This window comes from Caloenas nicobarica, chromosome 5 (genome assembly GCF_036013445.1).
Source record: "Caloenas nicobarica isolate bCalNic1 chromosome 5, bCalNic1.hap1, whole genome shotgun sequence".
In the NCBI taxonomy this organism is placed as follows: domain Eukaryota; kingdom Metazoa; phylum Chordata; class Aves; order Columbiformes; family Columbidae; genus Caloenas; species Caloenas nicobarica.
In genome coordinates, this window is record NC_088249.1 from 28,505,541 (window position 1) to 28,522,954 (window position 17,414).

Here is a 17,414-nt window from a genome sequence, read left to right on the forward strand (position 1 = left end):
TTGTTTTACTATGCGTTACAGAGTCGTCATAATTACAGCAGCCATTCTAGGTAAACAACATTTAAAAAAATACACCTTTATTATGAACACACGCACACACCTACACACACACTTGCTCGCTCCACTCCAGTGATTATGCTTCCTATCACATTGCTATCTTTTCTGCCCACTCACTGAACAAAAGTGTCCATCCTGCTAATCACACCATTACTCAAGATCTTTTGCTTTGTTAATATAGAACCCATTAAGGAATACAAGTAGTTTATAGTTCCATAATTCTCCAAGTTACCTTTATGGGTGCAAAATTATCTATATGCTAGATCTCCATAACAGTACATGGTTCTATTTAAAAACTCACAAGTTTTAGAGCTTTACGAACTCTCTTGGCTTTTTACTGTCACAGCCCAGTAACTGAATGCATTTTAGGTTATCAGAGCAATATGTAACTCATCTGTCACACCACAGTCACCAAGTGTGCCTTTAAAGTTACCAAGAAACACTAGGAATCCTGCTACAACGCTCGAAGTACAGAAAGCACTTAACTGTTTCATACTGCTAGGAAATTTATACCAATTAATTTGATATCAACTCTTCTAACTCAATTTTTCCTTCTTAATGCCTCAACAACTCACATGTCTCTTTACTGGCTGCATCAAGGCTATTTTGGTAAGCTTCTCTTCAATAAACTGTCATACCTACCATTTAGCTTTCCAAAGCCATAGCCAAGAGTTTTTTCCTGTAAATATATATACCTGAACAGTCCTTTCAAAAAAGCTGAGCCTCATTCACTGACATCCTTAAAAAGCACCAGGAGGTATCATTTGGTGGCACATGGCAAAAAGTGGTTTCAATGATTCAATGGCTTCCACAGCCAGAAGGGGTTTCAAACCTTTCTTCAAAAGAATGCCCTGAATGTGCTACATGCTATCACAGAAACACTTTGCATTCATCTTCCAGAAGTCGTAAATAAAGAAATACCAAAAAAAAAATCACTGGTAGATAAGAACAAGCTAGAATCATGATTCTCTTTGTTTAGTATGGGAGAATTCTCAGTTGGAGACCCCACAGCCTCAAGGTATTCTGTGTTTTATTCAAACACTATTCAACTTCTTTCTGCACAAAATGAATTGAATGTGTTGAAATAGCATTTTATGAGAAGTCTGATCCAGTCACTGTTTAGTAGGAGCATTTAAACCTTGAACAGTTGAACTGGACTATTTGAGACAGAGACGCTCTACTGCGCCTTTTTCTTTTTTTCTTTCCTATTTCATCATGTAGTAGACATCTCTTTGCTCAGACCAGTACAGCTCTGAGAAACAAAAGGACAACTTACTTCAGAAAATTTTCAGGTTAAACAAGGAGACGCCTACTGAATTTACGCATCTTCCAAAAATCGCTAAGTGTTGCAATTCTGGATTAAGCAAACACAATTCATCTTATAAATTGCTCAAGCAAAAATAATTTTTCTTGCTTGTATATTCTAGAAAGTTACACTTCATGAAACAGTTGGTCAACTGTCACTACACTGTTTCTCTACAGCATGAAAGAGACAAGTTTAATCTGTTTGTGCATACATACAACTAGAAGTCTGAAAGTATAATTTTTAAGTAATGTTTCAATTCTCTCTGCTTTTTTTTACTATCCAACCAGGTCTCTGCAATGCTCGTTACATCAAGATCTTCATCAAGTATAGGACACTCTAGTTTACTAGATTTAGCTTTTAAACTTCTTGCATATCTATAACATATATTCATACTGAGAGAACACGCAACTTTTCCTGGTTTTTTTGACAGCTTTTTAAACATTCGTGTCCTTCATCTGCAAGCCCATTGATTTTTTCAGAATTCTTATCTATTTGCTTCTCCTGCTTCCCTTCTGGTCCAGTTGTAACTGTCAAAATATCCTGTCTGGACACAATGGCTGTTTAATTTATATTTCAGAACAATCAGATCTGTTTCTCTGCCCTGCTAGCTTTACTACACCTTTAGGTTTACAGACTTAGATCCTCCTCATTTCAGGTCACAACGGCCTATGCATACTTAAAGACAGAGCTCATGTCCATTGTCTAGACCAGGGGTGTCAAACTCATTTTCACCTTCAAAGGGCTGAATGTAATTTTAGGACTGTATAAATGTAGAAGTAGTTACAGTTATACAGTCCTAAAATTGCATTTGGCCCTTTGAAGGCAACTGTGAGGCTGATGTGGCCCCCAGTAAAAATGAGTTTGACACCCCTGGTCTAGACTATTCCTTTCTCAATGTACATCCTAGTGCCTAATAAATTCTCTTCTTGAGCCTTATTTTGTGCTGCTGGTTGTGATCAGGGTTCCATCTGGCTACCTGAAACTTCATATGGGATTCAAAGCATTTCAAAGAAAATAAGCAAGGTGGATCTGCACCTATATGCATATTAGTTTGCAGGACACTTCCCTTCTTAGGCACCAACATATTTCACAACTCTCGATTCCACCATAGAACATATTAACTTCAGCACAAGGGCAGACCAAAGACCACCTGGTACAATATCCAGTTTCCACACCAGTAGGTAGTATGTGCTTGAGGAGAGAGGTAGGAAGAGTAAGAGAAAAAAAAGACAGCAACTTTTCTGTGGTATATCCTCCCAACTTCCTGCAGATGGTGGCTTACACAGGCTTTTGCATAAAGCGTTGTAATAGCCACTTGGGCATTGATCCTCCACTAATTCGTCCAAACCCCTTTAAGTCATCTATTTGTGGTCTTTACAACAACCCGTGGAAAAGGCAGTTTCGTAATGCAAGAATTTATATCATGAAAGCACACAGGGCTTATGCTCAGTATCTGAAGTTTTCATTAAATTTTTTCTTGATTAACAAGACGCAGTAACTTCTCTACTCTTTCCAATAACCAGTTTTCTAAATTTATATCATTTCACTTCCTCAGAAATGTTCTAAACGAATCAATTCAGTTCCTCTTTATCCAAGAGTTACTATTATTGTCACATGCAGTATCTTTTCCAATTCTTTTCTACTCTAAGACAGACTGACCTGAATTGTAACCAATATTCAAACTGTGTGTGTACCCTGGAATAACATAATAGCATGATTTTTCCCCATCTCATTCACTCTCATAATTCTTTTAATTCCTTTTGCTTGCTAGATAGCAAGTACTATAGTTGAAGCTTTCAGACAGTTGTCCATTATGATTTTAAAGCCTTTCCTGAGTGACAACAGCAATACTAATATTTAGCCTCCTGAAAAGTCACACAGAATCTGCCAACTCAGCACCTGTAGCCAAGTTCCACTATCACTGTTCTGCCCACATGTCTGAATGCATGCTACCTAATCACAGCAAGTCTGTCTCTCCCCAGTTTAAATCCTTCCCCTACAGTGACCAAACTTTTCAGGAATCATTCTCCACTACAATAGCTAAGACTATCATTTCCACACTTCATAAATCTCATTATCTATATCATTCTATCATTTTATTCCATAAATTGACCTGGTGTACCTCTTCTCAACCCCTGTGCTACCCAGACTACATGAGACTATAGGAACCACTACCTTACTGATCCAGAATTGTAATTTCTACATACACCTAGAATATATGTAATTACAGTGCAAAGAATCCAAACTCTTTTCAAGTAAGAAGAGTCTAGCACTAAATTTACTGAAATAAAATACATTTAAAAATTCTACATTTAATGCATTCTTATCTGTGCATATCAACACTGGCATTTAAATATCCATGACATTCAATTCACACGCTGAAAACCAGAACCAAAAATAAGTGTCTTACCGCTTCTTGTAATAAAAAACTGTATAGAATATTGAAATGTTCAATAAAATGTGTAAGAAAATAAGCAGCATGTTTAGAAAGACTCAAAACAAAGAAAGCTGTCATCCAACACTGAATTAACATTTCTATAATTTACATTAACCAATTATTAAACAAGCTCTCAATCATTTTCTGAAGTGTCACTCAATCACATATTTCATGCCCTGTTCCTTTCAAAAAAGAATAAAAGACTTCAATTATTATGACACGACAAATATGCCTAGGCAAAGGTAGGTGCATTCTTTACTTCCTTAAAAATGCATAACATCTGAAGATACTCTAATTTTCCAGGCATGTTAGCTGTTTGGTCACTTCAGGCCTTGAGAAAACTAGGGGAATAAGAGGATCGGCATAAGTACCATAAGTACTCTGCAAAAGATATTGACATCTCGGTCCTATCTGCATTGTTTAGGAAATCTTTACATAATTTCCATGATGTTTCCTTTGAAGAGATACCTTAATTAGCAATACAGCTCAAGTGCACAACATGTTTATGAATATTTCAAAACATATTTGTTTACAGCTTCCAGTGATTCTCACACACTAATAAATTAATTCACGTGCTCCTCTTCCATCCGTCTGGTAGTCAGTCTTCCATTAGGAGAAAAAAACTGATGCCTGTTTTTCCCTCCTCTCAAGTTTGGACAGGGTTTCCTCCTTGTTGATTAATGCCAAAGTTGCAAAACACAAACTGCTGTACAGTTTTGTAAATACTGAAGAAGCCTATTTTATGCCAAATTTGAAGTGATCAGAGAGAGGATCCTCAGGAGGTCATCTAGTCCAACTTCCTGCTCAAACATGGGTCAAGGCTGAATTCAGATTGGGTTGCTTATCTGAATCTGATCTTTAATACCTGCAAGGATAGAGCGCCCACAGTCTCTTTGGGCAACCTGAACTAGTGCTTAAATAATCCTCAGTGCAAGAGTTTTTCCTTTCTTTCTAGTTGGAACATCATATCTTAATGATCACTGTCTCTAATCCTCCTGCCTTATACTTCAGTACTTTAGACTGGCTGCACCTTCTCAGTAACCTCCTCACATCTCGTCACCCTTTCCCTCTCCAAGCTGAACAAACCCAAAGGCCAGGAGCTCCAGCCTGACTCTTCTGCTAGACTCAAAGAAGTTTGTCAACACCCTTCTTGTAGTATTTCAGAAGAGGTTTAACAAGTAAAAACAATCACTTCTGCTGCTTTAGTGTCTACCCTTCTGTTGGGACAGTAATACAAAAGGCATTGTTGGGAGGACGCACTACTGACTCCTGCTTAGCCTATTCTTCACCACAACCCCCAAATCCTTTTCAGCAGCGTTGCTAATCCAGCCAGACAAGTCCTCAGCATGTACCACTGCAGGGGTTCAGTCCTTGCAATTCTACTTGCAGGACTTGGTGTTTGTCCTCACTGAATTCCATAAGGCTCCTGTTGTCCCATTCCTCCAGCTTGTCTACATTCCCCTGAACAGAAGTCCTGGGCCTGAATATATTAACCACACCACCCACTCTAGGATCAGTCACAAACTTGATGAAGGTACAAAATGTATGGTAGGGCTAGTTATGTCTATTGTTACTGTATCTATCCAGAATCAAAAGCAACAGAATCATGGCCTACACATTTTTTGCTAAACATACAGCATCATGTGCAGTTGAGTCAACTGATCATTATGACTGAAAAAGATGGTCTAACTCCCTGTCACCTCAATCACTGTTTCTGTCCTTTCACTGCTCCTAGCTGCATAGTCCTGCTCCCTGCCTTGCACTTGTTTTGACACGTATTTGACCCTGAACTCACCAGCTATAATGTTAAAAAGCAGGACCTTGTCCATTTTTGCTGATGGAGCTTTCCAAGACAGTGAACTCCACTGATTCAGAGACCTCTGCCGAGCCTTCAAAATGAAAAGTGGCAGAAGTGGATCTTACTGGCTGTTACACTGTTTCTTATGAAACTATGCTGAGACTGCCAGGTATCATACACCAGGCCGAGTGGGATAGCCACTCTTGTCCCCACCTGTTCTCTCTGTCCAACAGAACAGACTCCTAAAAGCCTCTAGCTCTCCCAAGCCCTTTGAATAAAAGGGGAGATAATCCATCTTGAATTTCTGGATTTTGCAGCCACGATGAATGTCTTTCAATTATTTACCAGCCTTTTTACTTCAAGTTGTGCTGCTGACTCATTTCCTTTGCCTACTTCTACACAATCCTCATTCTCTGGAAACAAACTTTGCACTATCTTTACTTTCAATGGCAACATCTGGCCTCATTGCAGATTTGGTGTAAAAGATCTGGGTATAACTTAGGTGAGAAGGAAATTCACAGAAGGCAATATTCTATCACTCGAATTACATCCAAAATGGTAAACTTAACAGCATTACAAAAAGGTATAAATATAAAACCCAGTAATTATTGTACATATACCGAGTAAACAATTTTTAATTTCACCTATAGCTCTCCACAGAGACCATGCGAGACATTAAATGAGATGTGGCTTTGTCAAATTCATTCTTTTTTCTTAATACCACTCCTTGTGTCACACAAATTAAGTAACTAAATTATTAAAACACATATTATTTTAATAAGCTTCTCTTTCCTCAATTGTTTCATGTAGAATTAACACTATATTAATGCTATCCATTTTCTATGAAGTACATAATCTAAAATTTCTAATCTAAGAAGCCCATGTATATCAACATTCTACAAAGATTTTTTTTTCATTATTTGAAAGCCTGAAGAAAAAACGTATTAAAATAATGATGTTAACAGCAGAGTTGAATATAATCAACCGCTAAATTTATTAAATAGCAAAACTGTGCTAGTATTCATAATATTATTTTGATGCCTCCTTCCTTGGTAAACAGAATGAGATGTAATTTATACCAAAGTTTGTAGGCATAACAATGCATACAGAAAATAAATCCATAACACCAATTAAAAGAATACTAAAATATTTTTCAAATCTCGTATGCTAATACTGCCAGTTAGCATGAGCAATTTTTTCCCAAATTACTGTAAGTTTGAGAAAGTCAAAAATAATCAACAACACACAAACAATACTTGAACTTATATTGCTGGCACGTAAAACAGCATAAAAATGTTACTAACAAAACACTTCAGCTACAGAAACGTAAACCTTTTACATTTAAAAATTAGACATTCAATAGATATTTTTACACGGTATTGCAACATAAAATTCAAATCATACCAACATTTCGCTGAAGTTAAACATTAAATTAGCCTTCAGAAATCCACATTCCTCTCTCTCAAACTATCAGAATATCCTCCTTACTCTCTACATGATAATTCTTAAAGAAACACAGAATTCATGGTATTAATACAGTTTAGCTTAAAAAATTATCTCAATTCTCCTGCCTACATTTAGAAAAAATGAGTTGTACTAAAAAAGTCATAGTCTACATCAGATAGATTTGTTTTTAAAATTCTTTCTTTTTCCTAGCACATCTTATAATAGCACTATTACTTCTATGCAAATACAGCCACTAAATTGTTCTTAAAAATCAAAACTGAACTCTAGTTTCTCTGCTAAATACATTTCCATAAATCTAGTTTCCCTGTTAAATACACTTCCATATATTTAGTTTCCAGAAAACCAATACATTTTAAAAGTTCAAGTGATGTAACAAAATGACCTTCTATTCAGTCCATTAAAAGAAAGCAACAAAATACACCAGAATAACTGTATCATCAAAATCTTTTGGAAACCCATAACTCAAAAGAACTACCAATGTCAAAAAGTCAAACTAAGTAGCTGTCCTCAAGAGCAAGTTACATACTGATTTGCCAAGAATGTGACAGAGGTAAAAGCATAGAAACACCAGCAGCTTATATATTATGCTATGTCACTAATGATAAAAAGTGTTTATACAGTCTGTAAAAGGTTACAGATAAGAACACAATATCTCTATAGTTTTCCTGAAAACATGATACATTTATACCAAAGCGTTTAATGGAAAACTTCACAGCTCACCATTATCGAGTTACTTACCTGAGAGATTAAAAGTCTTTTGATCATCTTGTTCAATGAACCAACAAGAAAGAGCTACGATAACCAACCAAAGGATTACTCATCCTGCTATAATTACAAAGAATTAAAAAACTAAAAGCTTGGATAGAGAAAAGGTCTTCCTATAATCATGGACAATGTGTGAATACACAAGCAAAGTTTGCTTATGATATTTAGCCAAGCTTTCCTTGTGCCTTATCCAGAAGTGACAGTATTATTAAATTTAAGATAATCTCACATTTTTTTTTTAACCAATAGGTCCCGACAAGACAAAGTATTATGTGCTATTACTATTTGGTACTACTAGTATCAGCAACACTACACACTGTTTCCAAAATGCAGGTTCTGATAACACACTTACTGTTTACTAGGTTTAGAACTGCTCAAGTATTAACCACTTTGCTTCCTCAGTTCCTACCTTGAGTACTATCAAAAAGATTCCAAAGGGATTCAAGCCCTTGGTTACCTTTCAAAAACAGAAATTAGTTGACTCCATAAAGCTAAACCAGTTCAGAATAAAACTTCTTGCTGGAAAATATCAAATTAAACAGAAACACACAGAAAATATCTACATCTGTAGGCCCTGGCTTAGGATCCCTTATCACAACCATATCTCACTTTACCCTGATGGGATCCATATGTCTGCTGCAAAAGAAAAATTCTATTGATTTATAAAAGGCTAGAACTTTTCAGCTCCTGGATTTAGTTTAATTTTTCCATATTGTCCCTCTTGTACTGATGCACACTTTTTTTTGGTGAGGATATTCCAGAACAGTGTGGTAAAACAAAAATCTGAATGTGCTCAATTCTTAAAAGTTTGTGGTGGAGCAAGAATCTTCAAAGACACTTTCTGATATTATCTTCTCATCTAAGTATCCAAAACAAAGCACGGAAAACTGTTTTTCATACTGTGTATTTCTTAGCCTTGGTCACAATTTAGATGAGCAGATATAAAAGCATCGTCTTGTATAATTTCATAAGGCAGAGATAGGGAACATTAAAAATTAAGATTAGGCCTTCAATTTGAGATTAATAATATCTTCACAAAAAACCTGCAATTCAGTCACAATGCAAATTATATGTGGTAATACAAAGGGAAGGAGCTGAATTCCATGAAAGTACCTTAAAAAGAAAATCTACACAAATATGTCCCCTGTAAGAGAACTAGATTGATTAGCCTCCTTCATAAAGTGTAGGAAAATACTGCATTTCTTGATTAAAAAGACAACAATATTGAACATTGGTATTCCACTCAGTACCAACAGCAGGCTGACTTGCTAAGAGACAGATTTATCAAATACGAATGGTACCATTGTGGACTCCAGCCTGAAACCAATAGATCCTGACTTGCCTTCAGCAGACTGATCATCTCCAAAACCGTATTTGCAGAATTTTCTATCAGAGAGTCCCAAAGTCAGTGAGGTGAGTCTATCTCAGTACAGGATTTGAGGGCAATACAAGTTGCCTCTCTCAAAGGCAACAAATACATTCTGCCAGAACACTGCTTGAAACTCAAATACCTACAGAATATTAACCCAGTATAAAAATAAAACTCCCACAGCCAAATATGGAGGTTGAAAAGAACAACCAAAGCTAGAATCCAGAGTAAGAGAACGAAAATTGTAATGCGGACCAAAAGCAGAGGTTTTGTTCTCTCCTCACCAAGTGCTTAACAGAAACAGCAGAACGACTGTCTTCACAGCCACAAACAAAGCATGCAGATGGTACATTTGTCCAGCTTACATATATGGCTAGGATTAAAATTTTCCAGCTTTCAGTAGCTGCACAGCAGCATCCCAGGATGAACTAATATATACTGGACTGGCTAAAGGAAAAGCAGCACCTCCTGAGCCACAACTTTTGAGGACCCCCTCACATTTTGAACACATCAGCAGCTTAACTAAGCATCTTATCCTTCAAAGACAGGTTATTAGGGGAGAAAAAAAACCTGTTAAATCTTCTGGGTGCTTGAGTTATTTGATGACTATGAGGAAAAAAAGATAAAGAATCATGTTCCCACTATTATACTTGTCTCTCTCATCCCATAAGCTGGTAAAAATCGCTTGGGAGAAATACTAGACTTTACAAAGTCTACCACAAAGGTAACATATCAGACAACATTACGTTCAAGCAAATACAATTTTCTTTACATCTGGCTTTATTGAGAGTATTCTTACTAAGTTCAACATGCTCAAATTTAAGATATTACTTCTAGATTCTACAAATTCTTCAAAAAGTCCTTCAGTCTTCATTACTGGTGAATGTCTGTTTTGTATATCTATACATAGTACCTGTATGTGTCCATTTTTAAAGACGACAAATCTAGACAGTCACCCATAAAAATTATGGTGTTTTGGTTTTGGTTTTTTGATGGGTTTTTTGTTTGTTTGGTTTGGTTTGGGGGTTTTTTGGGGGTGGGGGTGTTATTGTTGTTTTTTCCTACATACGATAGCAAACAAAATATATATTAAACTGTCTATACCACTCTGTTACTCCTTGCCCTTTTTCCTCCTTCCCCATTTTTCCTGGATGAGGTGGGAAAAACAGAAGTAAGAAGGAGGAAAATACAGCTCCTACCGTTAGGCAAGGAATCAACAGGAGGTGAAGGTTAAAGACATCTGTGACTCTCAAAAGAGCAGTGCCTGAGGTTTCACCTGATTTTTCTGATTACAATAACACAGTATATAAGCCTTCAAAAACAGCTATTGGGCTCACCACTTGCAGTAGTTCTTCTGGAAAGACTACTCTTACAGATGAGTGTAAAACTGAATTTTAGTTCAAGAAAGAAAACCCACAGTTTTATTCTTGTTAACACTGTTATTGTCATCTTACAGCCAAAATTGTACTACAGAACTAAGAAAATGTTGGAAAAAAGTGCTGTTTTACTTTGAGCGAAACAATATCAAACTGTAGACACCCATCAAAAGATGGTCCTGCTCATGTTTCAACTCCAGTCAGTCTCACATTCTCATTTGCTTCAAATATAGCAACACAGCATTTATGCAACTCCAGAGCAAGAAAGATCTACACACTAACCAGAAACTCATGCTCGCCATCTTTAAAAACAAACAAAAAAAAGAAAACAAACAAAACCCAACCCCAGGTCACTCCCAAGCCTCAAAACTCCCCACTCCCAAACATACTCTTCTGTTGAACCAGCAAGATCATCCTATTCACCTCACGGTCACACAGTAAATAGGCTGAAAGCAGCAAGTGAGGGGACAAACACACAACTAGGGAGCCAGGGAAAAAGGAGATGAAAACCATACTGTGAAATTTCACCCTAATGCAAACACATATATGTTAATATTTTACCTAAACTGGAAATCTGCAAGTTAAACAAGTTGCTTAACATTTTTCACATAGAATTACACAGTATTTAGAAAATAAATGTTTCCATCTCTGTAACAAGTTAAAATGAAAAACTAGGTTTACCAGCAAAATAAAGCAAGCTTACTAAATAAGCCATACCCAGTACCTGTTTTCTGCAATTGGAAAAAGCAGATTTCAGAGCTTTCTAATATACGAAGTAAAATAGTGGCAAGTCAGACACGTAAGACTGGAATGTCATTGAGTTAAAAGTCATTTGGCAGTAGAAAGTAAGATCAGTTCTTTAAATTACAGGAAATAAATGTTTAACTTCAAATGTCTGTCAAAAATAAATTAAATATTTGTGTAAATAAAGACCACCACACACTAAGCATATAATTTAGAGGACATATTATACTTTTGAAATGTGCTTTTCCCAAAATTTATTTCTAGAATAAAATTCTAAAAGTACTTTAAAACTCCTATTTTACCTGTATCTTCAATGAATTGCACACATTTTTCAACGAATAGAGGTATCGGTTTCTCAGGCGTAACCAGATCCTGTAGGGGCATCCCAAAGTAATTACTCTCCCAGTTTCTACGGATTGGAGGATTGAATGTCTTAGTTTTCTTTTTCGGCTACAACAAAACAGAGTTATTTAAATAATAATCAAGTAATATTTCAACTAACTCATATTGCAACCATTCACTATAAACAAACAGATCATACATTCATCAGACTTTAAAATTCCTCTATGACAAACTGAATAAGTGTACTTTCAAAATACCATATATTAGATAAAAAACATTCAACTTCTAATACATCTGGTCATTTTTCAATCACATTAGGAATGACTCAATGCACCACTAATTGAAATACTACAGGAACAAAAATAAACACACTACTTGTTCAGACTGTTATGACAAGTCTTTATGTACTGACTTTCAGCAACATTCAGAAAGGAATCTACATGAATCACATTTGAACCACACCTCTACAGAAATTTTTAGGATAAGATTGTGAAGTGCCATATCACAAAAAAGGTGTCTTCTCTATGTGTCTCATTAAAGAAACTAAACAATCTTGTATACTGCAACTATTCTAGAAACCTGATGCAGAATGTACAGCAACCAATTTCAGAGTTAGAGTTGCAAGTGCTCCTATTAAGCATGATGGCTTTGTTACAAGCACAGGATTTCAGCCAAAAGGAGGTTTGCACCCAACCAAATCTAATAAGATGATGAGTTTCACATGGGGTTTTCTTGCTTGCTTTTTTTCTTCTGTTTTTCCTGATAGGGAATTTATCAGTCCAACTGATAAATCACCTTTGAGTGATTACAAGAATTATATTGTATCAGATACCATGCTTCATCTCTGAATGTTGATCAAAATATTCAGAGATGGACATTTAAAGTGGTCAATTGGCTATACAGAAGCAACTGAATGTAGAAACTGAATGAACATTGCCATTAAAATCTAGCATTTTATCTTTAAATTTTAATACAGTAAGAAGTTAAAAGAAGTTACATTTTCGTACACAAGTTCTTCAGTCAACATCTAATAGCACAAAATAAAAGAAAAACAAAAAGCACAAGAGCCAGATTTAAATGTAATAACAAGGTTTCTACAATTTTACTATTTATAATAAGACTACACCTCAATAAGACACAACATGTCTCATTTCTATGTTTTATATCTAGAAATGTCTTGAATTTCAATCTCTTTGTGTAAAAAAAACCCAACAGGTTAACTTCTAGACTTTTGTACCATCAAATTTACTTAATCAGTACTTACAGACAACCTAGAACTTCAAGTTAGCAAGGTACATATTCATGATTGACCTGCCCACTAAGAACTAATGAGATTAAGTTTAACTCCATGGGGGACAGTGGAAACTACAGCCTGAAGAACATTTCTCCAACCATCACCCTACAGCACCTGTGGAACTTCTCCAACACTTGATAAAAACATCTCTTAATCAAGATTTTTAATAACCTAATTAAACAAGTAAGGCTTTTGATGAGGAATGTCTTTGTAAGACAGCTTGTGCTTCTTGAAATCGGCAGCAGAGTATGTGTGATTGACCACAGTAACAGAAGACTAACAAAAAATTAGGCTTATCTTTCAAATTTAGGATTTCTATAAAATGTTTGGCACTTTTCATTTATAAGGAAGGAACATTTACTAGAGTTTTTCAAAACATTAAAAAGAAATTGCCCTCCAGCAATTACTTTCTCCCTATGTTTTACATTAACTGAAAATTTAATAAAAAGTTTAGAGAAAAAAACCTAACAACTTAGGACAAAATTTTAAGATAAATTTTCATGGCTAAAGCAGACAATATCTAAAAGCATTCTTTTCAACTGTCAACTCTTTGCATAACTTTTATTCATCCTAGATAAGATATCAATGGTTCAACCAGTATGTGCCTTCAGATTAGAAACTTCCTTCTCACTGCAACAATCCCCTGCTTTGAAGCCCCCAGTACTCAAGCTAATTCATCCACCACTTTCTCTTCAGTGGCAAAGTCATATTTATTTAGGTAATAAATGTATCCAGTTCGGATGAGCAGCAGCTGAAAGGGCCTACCTGAAGCTAAAGTACATGTAAAACTTAGTGAAAACATTTCTGTCAAATGTTAAATGAAAGATCACTTTAGAGATGCGTAGACTAATGCAATGAAAAAAGCAAAACCAAACTGAAATTATTTTTTTTCCACGGTGTTCAGTGCACATCCCCACCATCTTAGAATGGAGTAACACTCAGACTCTGTATTTCAGACCCAGCAGACAGAAAAACTCTCTGTGTGTCTCTTTGATTAAGACATAATATTAGCATAACATAATTAAATATAAACAAACTTTGTTGGTGTGAGTGGAAAGCAATCTAGTTAATGGAATAATAAACTAGGATTTTACAGATTTTTATGACAATTATAATAGTAATGAATATTATTATCTGTGTAGAATACCTGGAAGTAGTATGAAATATCAAATATGTCTACAAAGCAAGAATAAAAAAAAGTTTTTCTCTAATAATTGTCCTATGTTTAGAAGAATGGTTGTAAGGAACTGAGATATCAAGTATTACATTATACACTAAAAAATGCAGAAATGTTTCTTAGCTGAGATGTCCACCTGGAACAATCAGTTTAATCTCCAATTGGGAAAGTTAAAAATTGTCTAAAGAATTTAAAGAAGAATAAAAGAATAAAGAAAAAAATAATTAAAAAAAAAAAAAGCAACACCCCGAAGTCCTTTTCAAACTGATCTAGGAGTAGGATAAGAGACAATGGTTGCATGGCTATTCCATAAACATGAAATTAGGATTTCAAAAGGCAGACAAAGTAACAATAATAATTCTATCAGCTATTTCCCATTATGTATCATTATGTATTGTCTGTCTCCTGTCCAGTATTTATTAAAATATCTCTCCAATGACAGATCAAATCTTCCTGGAAATAACACTATCTTCACAAAAAAGTACTTCTGCAAATTAACAATGAAACCTTAAGGTATTAAAAAAGCACTATGTTATCTCCTGATTTCAGACTTCCATACTTTCCTTAAGTTGCATGTCTAGACTTCTTAAGCGGAAAACTTGTTCTGAATGAAAAGGCATGTTACTGTGAAAAAGACGTGATCTTTGTCAAAAGATCAACTGACTTCAGGAAAAAAAAAAAAAATAGGTCTTATGTGTAACAAAAATAAGCTTTAGTGAAAGCTTTTTTTAAATCCCTGTTACCCACTCTGAGAAAATAGTAGCTTTTTGTGATCCATTCAATCATAGCATGGAACTTTAAAATCTGCTAGTCAAGATAATTAATATCATATATTTTTTCCTGTAAAATTAACTTTTAATAGTTCTTCAATGAAACAATATTTAAACAAAAACACTGTTAAACTTTAAGTTATTAATTTATTTAAACAGCACCTGAAAAAGAAGCATTTTTCTAAATTCCTAGATATTGGCAGAGAGATTATGATTTTACCACAGCTATTTTTAGTTTCATAGTTCTGCCCAATACATCTACTACCCACAATACAGCAGCCACCTAATCCTGTGTGCAGTGAGCACTAATCTAGGCACAGCGAAAGACAACTTTCTATGCTGCTTCTACATCTTCATAAAAAGGAATAACAGACACCATGTTAGAGAAGACAAAAAACAGCACAAAAGTTTTGTTAGTTAATCCTAGCAAGAAGCTCATTGTTGCACATACCAGTGCTTCATGTTAGTAATTAAAACACAAGCTCAACACCATAAAGCTGAAATCCTTTGTTCTCATACAAATCTGATTTGCAAGGTGGAGGGGGGCAGGGGGTGTCTGTTTGTTTTGTTGTTGTTGTTTGTTTTAAATAATTAATTGCTGCACTAATGCTGAGCTTTCAGCATAGGTTTCACCACTTGCTTCTTGCCAAGGACAACTTCTCTTCATACCCTAACAGAGGTTAATGCCAAACCTCCAGCTGATCCTTATATATTTTGGCAGTAAAGTATTTTAACTCTTGAGAATCCCAAACTTCCCTTGTATTGCTGATACCAAAAGCATTTACCTGCAATACTGCTTTAATTACAGTACTTTAATCACCAAAACATGTGTTGCAAAAATCAGCTGAAGTCCTCTTAATAAAAGGTAAATGTGAAAACATGTATTCTAGCACAGCACAGTATCCAAGTCTTGATTTCAAAACTAGAAATATTATTCTAAAAAGCACAAACCCGTGAAAATGTAGATTTAAAGTATATGAAAGATGAACCCTCTTGACTGCATGTGCCAGAGAATGAGCTAAGCAGCATTCATCTTCCAGAGAGAAACTAGGCTGAGACTTCAGCCAGCTCTGAGTTTTGAGAGTACAATGCACTTATATAAGCTTTTAAAATTAACTTTAAAAAAAAAAAAAAAAAAAACACAAACCACAAACAAACACAAAACCAACAAAAAACCCCTGCCCAAACCTATCTATCAAAGCTCTTTATGGATGGGCTGCTTATTCTAGCACGTCCTCTCTGTTGAAGAGGGGCTCCCCTTCTTTTCCTCTCACTTTCATCCCACCAGAACTACCATCATAATTCATTTAGCAAAGGGAAAATTCAGCCACTTCTCTACTTCCCTCACGCTTCACTACTACTTTTAATACAAAGGAAATTTTCTGCCCACTCCATTTGCAGTCAGGCCTGGGGTCACGGAGGGCAAAGTCAATATTTTCAGGACTATTAAAATACTTCATAAAACCATGTACCATGAACAGCATTCATTTTATAAGCTTAATAAAGTATTTGTAATCTCTAATTCATGGTTAGCTCATCAGAAACTATACAATGTATGAATAATGCAGATGATGGTCCCTAACATGGTCTCTCTTTCTTCCCTTTATGCCTTCTGCCATTTTGGGAGTTCCAGCTTGTTACACTGAGTTTTAAACTACAGAGGCTCAAGAAGGCATATGGTTCCAAATACACATTATAAGAGTGATAAATTTGAACAGATGGAAAAAAAAGTACAGATTCTGATATTTCCTAGAGTCCTCAGGAGGACCAAACAAAAAAAAAATAAATTAAAAAAAAAAATCACTGCACATTCCAGTCTGAAGTAGACAGTACTTTGTTAAGTCAGCCATTGAATTTATACAAGAATAGCTGAAAAAATATGAGCCAATCTCCCACCTGTCAGTTACCACACTATTATTAAAACTGAGATCAACACACATGGGGTATACAGTTAGTGACAGTATTTCAGTAACAGTTTCAACATAAAATTTCATATAGTTTTGAAATTACAATAAAAGCAAACAAGTTTAAACATAGCAAAATAGATGTCAAACCTGTACTACTTATATTCTGAAACAAGTCAGACTACGATACACAAGAATTCATCTAGGTGCTAGTGTATTTTTCTTGCTGAAATACTGAGACAAGTTTTCAGATTAATTTAAATTAAAAGGCACCTTACAATTGTCTTGGTATCCACGAAAACAGAATACAAATCACAATCTTCTTTGGAAGCAACAAATGTTGCTTGCGAACAAGGTTTTAATGTTTAAAGCACTGTTTTTCAGATTTAATTTAACAATACAGCTGTTAACTCCAATCACTCAAAAAAAAAAAAATCAGACCTCGAATAATTATTGACTATTGGTCAAAGAACTTTTTCAGATTTAATAACTTTTAACAATGGCATATCAAAGAATTATCACTGGTCAGTTAGTTTACTATATTGTTTACAAGATCTCTGTACTTAGGATTTGTTTTCAGAAGTACTTCAAATAATTTCTTCCATACA

At 35.2% G+C, this 17,414-nt stretch overlaps 1 protein-coding gene across 2 annotated transcripts in view; it reads right to left on the reverse strand.

Moving 5' to 3' along the window:
* The window catches only part of ARHGAP5 (Rho GTPase activating protein 5), a 46,224-nt gene that overhangs the window by 9,500 nt on the left and 19,310 nt on the right, over positions 1–17,414 (reverse strand). For both annotated transcript variants that reach the window (XM_065636168.1, XM_065636169.1), the window contains exon 4: positions 11,622–11,769. In XM_065636168.1, the coding sequence (XP_065492240.1) occupies positions 11,622–11,769 (148 nt within the window). The remainder of the gene's footprint in view (positions 1–11,621; positions 11,770–17,414) is intronic.